The sequence below is a fragment of the Sinocyclocheilus anshuiensis genome, unplaced genomic scaffold (genome assembly GCF_001515605.1).
Source record: "Sinocyclocheilus anshuiensis isolate Anshui unplaced genomic scaffold, SAMN03320099.WGS_v1.1 scaffold733, whole genome shotgun sequence".
Classification (NCBI taxonomy): domain Eukaryota; kingdom Metazoa; phylum Chordata; class Actinopteri; order Cypriniformes; family Cyprinidae; genus Sinocyclocheilus; species Sinocyclocheilus anshuiensis.
In genome coordinates, this window is record NW_015539923.1 from 711,504 (window position 1) to 721,674 (window position 10,171).

Genomic DNA, 10,171 nt, shown 5'->3' on the forward strand with positions numbered 1-10,171 from the left:
GCCTATAATATATTTAATGTATATTTATATATAACATAAAATAAATATAAATATATGTACACACACACACATACATGTAAATATTTCTTATACACACATTTTCTTCTTTTATTTGGATCTGCAAGGCAAGCAACAAAAACCTTACATACCATAACATACATTCACAAGGCCTTATATTTCTAACATTTAACACTCAAGGATAGACAAAACATCTTTGTTTCCATATTTGCATACTGTACTCCCTATAGTGGCTGAAACTGAACAAAAGCGAGTTTGTTTTTTTGCTTTCTTTTTTTGCAATCCACTCAACTGCAGACCTTTAATCACATTCTTGTGCACATGACCTAAGCTTCCAAATACTAGGGTGAGAGCTTACAGCTCATGAAAGTCAAAAATCCAGTATCTCAAAAAAAAAAGCCTATATATATCAAAATTAGCGTGTTAAACGCAGGCGATTAATTTTTTCAGTTTAATGTGTTAAAAATATTTAACGCAATTAACGCAGGGGCGGAGTTAGGGTTGGCCATCCCACTCACAACTGCTGCTTCTGTCTTTTTTTTTTCTTGTCAAGAAGTGGATGTATTCAGTCGCAGAACGTCTTTACAATCACATCAAACGGGAGACGTTTCAGCAGGAGCCCTGCTATGTGTTCTGGGCTGCTATGTGATTGCGTATATATAATTCCCATTACTGTCAAATATAAAACATATGTGTGTGTTAATTATAATACACGTGTGACAACTATAGTATTTTACTGGTAATGATGGTAATGAGAAAGAGACTTTCGAGAGAGAGCGGGAGTTTGCCGCTTGGGTGAAATATGGCCCAGCTAAAGCGTTAGAACAGAATGCAGTGTAAAGTCACCTGCAGACTTGCACAACATGCTGCCTCCCACATACCTGTGAGCTCCTCCCACTGACACACACAGAATATTGCACAACACAGACATTTTTCAGTTTCACTTTCTCCACAAACAAAGGGAGGAAGCGTGTAACGGACAAACACTACATTTGTGAGCAGACTTTGTAGAAACTGATCTATTTAGCTGAGACTGTGCAGGTGAACGTATACGGTTTGTTTCCCTGAACGAAAGTGACTTGGACAACAGCAAAATGGGTGTTGATGGATGTCCAAAATGTATTAAATACGCCATGTTTATCTTTAACTTTATCTTTTGGGTAGGTGCAATTTCATATTTGTATTTTGTATGTGATTGTGTGAAAGTACCGCACCATCATTTATTTGTGAGTGTTAGTGTTGTGTCTTTATGTGGAGTTTGTGTGTGGAATGTGGTGAAAGGGTGAAGTGGGGTTGTTTTAAGGGTGTTTGTTTAGCTAAGCATTGGCATGGAGATTTGGAACAGATTTGTCAACCTTCAGTTTTTCAAACAAAAGATCTGGGTCAGAGAGAATGAATCAAAGAGCAGGACGTGAACCCTGTGAACATGAAACCGTTGCGTTCAGCTTAGTGAGCAGGACATGACTAGAAAGAAAAATAAGTCACATGATATAATGAGGAGCGTGGTGTTTGCATGTGATCGTTCAGAAGGGTTTTAAATCAAAGGCTGAAAGATGATTGGTTAGTGTGATGCATCTGTTTGTGTTTTTGTGCATAACTTTGAAGCAAAATCTCATGGTGTCCTTGAACGCAATAAACTGGCTTGACATTATTAATCTGCAGTCATTTTGGGTCAAACCAACAGATGTTGAATCTGATCAAATGAGTTGCACATACTGTAAAATTTGTAGTCTTAAAAAGGAAGCAAGCAGGATTTTTCCATGTGACTGAGGTTATTTTATCCCTGGATGGAGGAAGTAAAATCAGGCATGCGGTTTTGCCAAAACCACAGATAAACATGCATACATACTGTATATAGCATCACATGTCTAACAGATTGACCGAACTTCTGCCAGTTTTATTCTGTCATGTAATATTGCTTGCTGGTTTCTGAAAAGATGGGTATAAGCCTCTGAGCCTATTGAGTTTTAATAAGCGTTATTACATAATTCATGCACCTGCCGTGTCCTGTTGTTTTTGTTTGAAGAAACAAGCAAAGTGGCCAAGCTGGTTAACACTGCCAGTGCACACCTGTTGGTATAAAAATAAGCATGCATTCTGACTGAAATATTGTTTGCAAGTTACCTATAAATCCTAAATATTTAATTATAATAGATGTTTTATTTGTACTTATTTTTTGATTTTATCTTATAATTCTTTAAATATTACTTTTTATAATATTTTATTTGTGTTTTATATATAATAATGTATTTTAATTTATTTATATTTTATTTGCAAGCCACCTATCAAATCTAACTATTATATTTTATTATAATAGATGTTTTACTATTTTTGTAATTTTGTTCCATTTCATTATTTTTATATATTGTTTATTTTTGTAATGTGTTTTATATTTAATAATTATATTTGTTTTTATAATAATAATAATAATAAATAGCCTTATTTTTACTTAAAAGAACTAGAAATATACTTGTCTAAATAAAATAATATATATATAATATAATACAATAATCCTATTAAATTGAGACTTTTTAACTGATGTATTTTTATTTTATTTTCATTCATTTTAATTTTAATGTATTTTAATTTAGTCTCTAATACACTTTTATATAATGAATAGTTGCTAGTGAAGTGTGTGGGACTGTGTGATCAGGGTTGTCAGGATGTAATTTTTCTGTGGCAGTAATTATCTACGTGGCATTTATGGCTTATATAAACCCATTCATGGTTATAAAAAAAAAAAACTAGGCCAAGACCCATAAGCAAACCCATAAGCAAAGCTGGCAGCAAGCAGGTCGTGTTTTGCCAGCCAAGTGACAGCCATTCAGATGAATGGGAATGTAAACGGATGGCTTTTATACCTCTTTAAATCAAGCCAATAACCTCTGCTGAGATCCTTTAGTGCCATCATTTTAGCTGTTTCTCTTTAATGTTAATGGGGTCGTTCTGATCTGTGTGTATTTCAGTCCATTTGTAGGTATTTCAGGGTGAAGTATTCACAATCCCTTGTTGTTTTACTGCAGATTGCCGGGACAGGCGTCTTGGCTATTGGACTTTGGCTGAGGTTTGATCCCAAGACTAAAAGCTTGTTTGAAGGAGAGAACTCACCTTACGTTTTCTACACAGGTCAGTAGTTTTTTTTTTTAAACATGCTTTTTGTGTCGCTGCATTGATGGTCAGCCAGTTAAAGTGAAGCGTGTGTTGTAGGTGTGTACATCCTCATTGCGGTCGGCGCGCTGATGATGGTGGTTGGTTTTTTTGGATGTTGTGGTGCCATCCAGGAGTCCCCTTGCATGCTGGGATTGGTAATCCCCCTCATTGTATTCTCAAATATCACTACTTTGTAGTATTATGATTTTATCAGCTGTGGTGTTTGACCGTTGTTGTTTTTTTCCCCACAGTTCTTCTTTTTCCTGTTGGTGATCTTTGCGGTCGAGGTGGCTGCTGGAATTTGGGGCTTTTCTAACCAGACCAAGGTGGGCGTCCCAAATTCTCAGTGCACACACAAACACACCGATGGTGCACCTAATTCAAGCTCCTATGATTGTGTCCATAGGTTACTGACGATATAACGACTTTCTACAAGGAAACATACAATAACTACCAACAAACCAAACAACCAGCTCTGAAAGAAACACTCCGTCTCATCCAGCATGGAGTAAGATCTAATTTCTTTCTTTCAAATATTCAGTACTGTGAGCTTTGTGAACGCCAACTGCTAGTTGTTCCTCTGAAGCGCTCGTCGTAACAGCCTGGGAGATTGTAAACATCTTCAGAACGCGCTTGCTGTTTTTATGTGCTCTATGCATCAGATGGTTTCTCAAGTACTAACTATTCCTAGCTCGTTGACTCCGATGCCTTGCTAATTTGTGATGACATCTGTTCCTCATCTTCAGCTTAACTGCTGTGGACCGTCAGGAAATGCCCAGGATGTTCTTGAAGAGACCTGCCCAGGAAAAGAGGGGCTTGATTTTCTAATTACAAAGGTAATAGTGTTTACAGGCTAAAATGCTGCATTTTGGTAGTTTTTATATTTAATATGTAGATGCCACTGATTACTGAGTTTTGTAATAAATTATTGGACAAGATCCATGTAGACTGTGAAGGCTATGACAAAATAAAAAATAAATGCAAGCATAAAAATACAGATTCAAATGTAAAAAATGTGAGAACTATGGAAATCAAAATATAGATAAATGTAAATTTAAATACATTTATATAAAAATAAAATATTAGAAAAAAAATAAAATGTATAAATTATGAAATGTATTTAATATTTATGCAGCCCTTATTTAATATTAATACAGTCCTTTATATAGTCCTTCATAAAACAAAGTACAGTGTCAAAATTTAGACTGTTTTCTCAAATGTTATTTGAGAAATTATTTAATGTATGCTATTTTAGTATTTTTCTATATACTATATACTTTCCATATACTTTCATTTAAAAAAAATCACTTTTATGTTTTAGTAATGTATGTTTTTGTCTTTTTGCCATTTTTATAAATATTGAATATTCAAATTATTTAAAAAATATATATTTTAGCTTTATTTTTTATTTCAGTTTTATTTTGTCAAAATGAAAATTAAAACAACTGGTATTTGCCAAGGCACATCACAACTCCTTAAAATTGTAATTTATCCATGTTTTTGGTAGAAACATCTACAGTTACAAGAATACACAAATACTTTGATCAAATATCAGTCAATGATTGTGTAGCATTACAGTTGACCGTACAGGACGAGATTCTTGTAGGCAGCAGGTCTGATTGTGGAGTGCTTTTACACCAGCTTAGCTCAGATGTTTCTAACCTGAGGCACCCTGTGTACGGCTCAGCTTGAATGAGTCAGTGAAACATGCTGTTTACTCTACCAGTAGAAGGTCAAGTAAGAGGTCATCGTGGCGTAGTAACTGTTTACAAAATTGAGAAAAGAGTTGTAAAGTGTTGAAGTGGAAGGAAATGGTGTGTTTTCAAAGGTTGTGCTAAAGATCCAGCAGGGTTTAAGTAAACTAATGAACAGTTAGTGTTTACACAGCCCTGTTATATCAGACATAAGAGTTCATTCTCCAAATAAAGACATTCATTCTTATACTAGTAGATGTTATACTATGATAGATGTAAAGATACATTTTTGAACAATTCAGAGAGCATAAAACAACACTGATAAAACCAATTCCAAATCTTGTTTTATGTGTTCAGAGCTGCCCTGATGCCATTGATGAAGTCTTTAACTCCAAACTTCATATTATTGGAGGCGTTGGAATCGGCATTGGAGTGATAATGGTAAATTTTATTTCATATAAATGTGTACATGTATGTAATTGTATATATTTATATACGTATATAAAATGTTATATATAATTTATATACATTTTATTTATATTTTAGTTAGTTTAACTGTGTGTGGTATTGTTTTTTTTTTGTTTTTTATTAAGTCAGCTTGTTCAGCATTTTGACCTTTAGAAGATTTTGAACATTTTATAATTGTGAATTCTTAATTCAATATTACATGAATTTAAAAATGCCTAATTTGATTTATATATACTCATTACCATTCAAAAGTTTTGGGTCAGTAATTTTTTTTTTTTTTTAAAGAAATTAATACTTCTATTCAGCAAGGATGCATTAAGTTGATCAAAAGTGAAAGTAAAGACATAACGTTACAAAATATTTCTATTTCAAATAAATGCTGTTCTTTTGAACTTTCTATTCATGAAAGATGAAAAAAATGTCACTGTTTCCACAAAAATATTAATCAGCGCAACTGTTTTCAGCATTGATAATAATAAGAAATGTTTCTTGAGCAGTAAATCAGCATAATAGAATGATTTCTGAAGGATCATGTGACATTGACGACTGGAGTAATGATGCTGACGATTCAGCTTTGCATCACAGAAATCAATTACATTTTAAAATTAATTCAAACAGAAAACAGTTCTTTGAAGTTGTAATAATATTTCAGAGCATCACTGTTTTCTGCATTAAATAAATGCAGTCTTGGTGAGCATTCTTTCAAAAATACAGAACATCTTACCAACTCTAACCTTTCCAATAATAGATTCTGCTAATGGTGCAGAAATGACAAACTGCAGATTTAAATAGAAAAAAAGTATATATTTCTTTGCGCCTTGATTGTAATGCTTTTTTGAAAACATGAATAGTCACGTACACGTGTATGTGTGCGATTGACGTGTCACTGAAGTGATGTGTTGTCCATGTGCGCAGATCTTCGGCATGATCTTCAGCATGATGCTGTGCTGTGCCATCCGGAAAACCCGGGAGATTGTGTGAGGGTCCGGTTGCCTGGGAAACTGCCAGTATATTTGTGTTGCGTGATGTCTGTCCCAAAGCACTGTCTTGAACACGACCTCATCAGCAAAGAGCCAGTTAGATCACAGCATCAGGCACACATCTCTGATTGACTGGAATTCACTCTTTTTCTTAGTGCAGCTGTATCACTGGTTCAGTCACGAGTAATGAGAGAAAAGGGTTGGTTTAGCATTCCAAGCCCATTTGAAAAGGCCTTTAAGTCTGACTTTTTATATATTTTTTTATCGTTCATAATAGATTTTAAGGATTAACCATTTGTTCGCTTTATTGTACTCGCAGTACTGCTTGATATGAATTGTTCTTGAACTTTTCTAATGTTTTGTTTCTGATTTGTGAATATTGTCGGTTGATTTACCCACATCGGTGCATACGGCTCAAATAAAAGCCAAGTTATTCGTGAATTTTGTGGTGGAATGTTTTTTGCAGTTTCCAGGATGAAGTGTGTTTGTATGGATCTGTTTTAACAGCGTTCACACTCAACAGGCTGATAGGAGTCATTGTGAAAGGGCTTGATACCCAAAACTTCATCAGTTTCCCATAATCACAGCGTCACTCCATTATGTGACCGTTTACAACCTCTCAGTTTCCTTAATCTTGTTTGTATCATTTTCTCTTTCCGTCCCCCCCCTTCTCCGTTTACTTTACTTGGTCTCAATTAGGACAAAATCTGTACACTGAAAGTATTTGTCCCTTGCTTTTGATTTTATGTGATCTCTGTGTTTCTCAAACACAACACTGACACATTGTGAAAAAATGTTTATCTGTGTAAGAAGTGACAGAATGACTCACCAACAAACCCAAACAGATCCAGCAACAAAGAGAACAGAGAGTTTGAAATCATATTAAGGCACACCCATCAAAGCATTTCCTTTACTGTGATTTTATTAAAATCTCTCAAAAAGAATTGTTTTCATTGTGAGGAGTTACGCACCCAAACATATGACTTTACCTTCTTCCTCGTGTGTATATATAATCAGAAACCAAGTGGCTGTTGTTGTATATGATGTTATCTAGTGTTGTTGAGTATCACTGAGATACTATTATAGTTAGTCTTTTTGTTGACTTTTTTCCATTTTTAATAATTATTGTATTTTTAAAATATGTCTGTATAGTTTTTATTTATTTTCAGTTTTACTACATCAAGTTAAACTAAATGAAATGTTGCTTTGGCAATTTTTTTATTTTATTTATCTTTATGAATCTGTTTATTTAACTTTTATAATAATAAAAGGATAATGATACAGGAGAATAGAAACAAACATAATTTATATATTTAATGTAATTTTAGTTAAAGCAGCACTATGTAACTTTTTCTGTGTTCAAAATTTGCACATTGTATATAATGAGCGAGTACATCATGAATTCCTCTTCCAAACCGCGTTTCTGTCTTATTCCGAATCACTACGGTACACTTATAATAAGTACTTATATTTGGACTATTGTAGCCTGGTCGGGTCGTAACCGCTGCGGAGTAACACATAGCTGCGTGAATCGCCATAGACATAAACTTAGAGAAGTAGCTCCGGTTGGAATGTTCTTCCGCGGGATGTGTGCAGTTCTGTTTATTAATCGCCAGAGCGCCAAAAGTTACATAGTGCTGCTTTAACATTTATTTTATTTCAAGTAACAATTATTTATTTTTTATTGCTTTGGTTTTAGTTAGTAACCCTTCTATGGGCGGTGAAATACTTAAAAATACAAAAAATAAATGCTGTCTTTCTAGGGAAAAAATTGCCACTTGGTTTGATACTTTGTTATATTATTACTATTATTGACATATATTGTCTGTCAATGTCTATCTTAACAAATTACAGCAAAAATAGATAATTAATTATGATTTTAACTGTATTGTTGCGATGTGACATTTGTAATTTTGCTTATTTCCCCCTCAAAGATTTTTTCATATTCACATGCAACTCAGGGACGGATTATGACTTGCAGAGGCCCCGGGGCCAATTATCTCCAAGGCCCCCCACCACACCATACCAGTTTTTCCCCGTTCTTTCCCTTAGCTGTGCATTCACAGTAACAGAAAGTGGAAGTTACGATCATGAATATTCAAACCGTTACTCCGCGTCAAATGCCTGCGCTATAAAAGCACATTGTACAGGGTTTACAGAATCAATATAGGACTAATACACTTTTCTGATATTTTTCTCTCTACAAGTCTAATAGCTACAATGAATAATCAACAATGCGGCAAATTGAGGCGTATGAAACACGTCTTTAATTAATTAACTGTCAAATATACGCATATTTAATGCATCATGAATCAAAAAATTATTTGTCACTAAACAACTCTGTGACAAACATCACATGTAAAGTTTAAACATCAGATCATTACGTATAAGAAAATGCAATAGTAAAAAAAAAAAACACAATTACAAACATTTTTTGCAGGTCCTGACAAGTATACAAACCAGCATGGTTACAGAAACAATTTCTTACAGGAGTTTCTTTCTTGTCTTCCTCTTCGCAAAGTCATCCACCACTTCATCGAAACTGAGCTCTTTTAAGAGTTCGGACTCAATGGCCACGAAGTTGAGACGTTCTTGGCACATTCTCGTTCTCAGTTCGTTTTTAACTCGAGACATTTTAGAAAATGAGCGCTCTCCCTCGCAATTCGTAACTGGCAGTGTTAGAAAAAGTCTTAACGCAATGTACACGTTTGGAAAAGTTGATTGTAAATTCAGATTAATAATTGGTGTTGTTTACAGTCGGTCTAAAGATTCTAGTCTTAGAATTTAAAAACCAGCTGTAGCCAGTCGTCCTCACAAAGATTTTATTAAACATGTTTAATATTTGCGACTGGCGGCGCCGGCGACTGTCTATGCTCTGGAGATGCATTCCCTCGGCTGTCAAACATCATTCAGTGTTATTTTTCTGATTTTGTCAAACACATCTTATTTTTAGTGTTTTGTTTTTTTTTTGTAATAGGCTACAAGTTAACATTGCAAGTTAATTGTTTTTAGGCTATTAATTTTGCAGACGGAAAAAAGTGAAACTGAATTCTGTAAAAATCCAGAATAAGCTCTGATTTCTATTTTTTTCCCCATAACATTAAGCATTTTATTTCAATCTGGAGTCTAATAAATGTTAAACAGGAAGAATAAAAAGGTAGCTTATATATAAACTGCACTTATTTATGACTAAATAGGCTTCCTAGCCTATATTAATTTTAATAAAACAGTTTGTTCCATTCCTCGATTATGATTGGTCAGCAGCTGTGTTTTATTCATGATACAGCACGGCTTTGACCGCTTCACCCAACGGTTCTGTGTATCACTGAGCAACACCCTTAGCAACATAAGCAATCAATAATATAGCATCAAAACGGGTTCATTTATTATGTATTTCGGCAGAATTAACTGTTTGTTATGTATTTAATGAAGTATGAGTGACTCCTGCTGGCGTTATGTTGCATCAGATCTCCCGGCTACGTTTCTGGACTTGGGAACATTTCTATGAGGGGCCGTATTCCAGTTGTATTGCTGTCTATGCAGGGTCAGACAGCTCTCAGATTCCATCAAAAATATCTTAATTTGTGTTCCAAATTAATCAGGAAATGCTTGATGACACATTCACACAGAACGTGTTTACTTTGAAAAATGCGAGACACGAGGAGTGGAATGGGGTAAAACGCGTTTTAGGTCAAGTTTTAAAGTTTTTAGAACGCCGTGTCATGCGCGAGACACTGCAAAAGACTGCAAGACGCGAGCGCAACTGCAAGTTGCAACGTCTGTCTAGCGCGTGTTTACATAGAAAAACAATGTAAAAGTAGCGCATTGGAATGGAAAAACGCGTTCTGTGTCCCCCAAGTG

The 10,171-nt window shown here is 34.6% G+C and overlaps 1 protein-coding gene across 2 annotated transcripts in view; it reads left to right on the plus strand.

Annotated features, from left to right (window-relative positions):
- cd9a (CD9 molecule a) overlaps positions 1 to 6,751 on the plus strand; it is an 11,894-nt gene extending 5,143 nt beyond the window's left edge. Inside the window, exons 1-8 of one of the 2 annotated variants that reach the window (XM_016483600.1) lie at positions 941 to 1,178; positions 3,042 to 3,144; positions 3,226 to 3,323; positions 3,420 to 3,494; positions 3,575 to 3,676; positions 3,915 to 4,004; positions 5,220 to 5,303; positions 6,246 to 6,751. In XM_016483600.1, coding sequence (XP_016339086.1) covers positions 1,113 to 1,178; positions 3,042 to 3,144; positions 3,226 to 3,323; positions 3,420 to 3,494; positions 3,575 to 3,676; positions 3,915 to 4,004; positions 5,220 to 5,303; positions 6,246 to 6,311 — 684 coding nt within the window. In that variant the 5' untranslated portion in view covers positions 941 to 1,112 and the 3' untranslated portion in view covers positions 6,312 to 6,751. Of the gene's footprint in view, positions 1 to 940; positions 1,179 to 3,041; positions 3,145 to 3,225; positions 3,324 to 3,419; positions 3,495 to 3,574; positions 3,677 to 3,914; positions 4,005 to 5,219; positions 5,304 to 6,245 lie in introns of those variants that run through there. The other variant, XM_016483599.1, reaches the window with a different exon arrangement.
- The last annotated feature ends 3,420 nt before the right edge of the window (positions 6,752 to 10,171 follow it).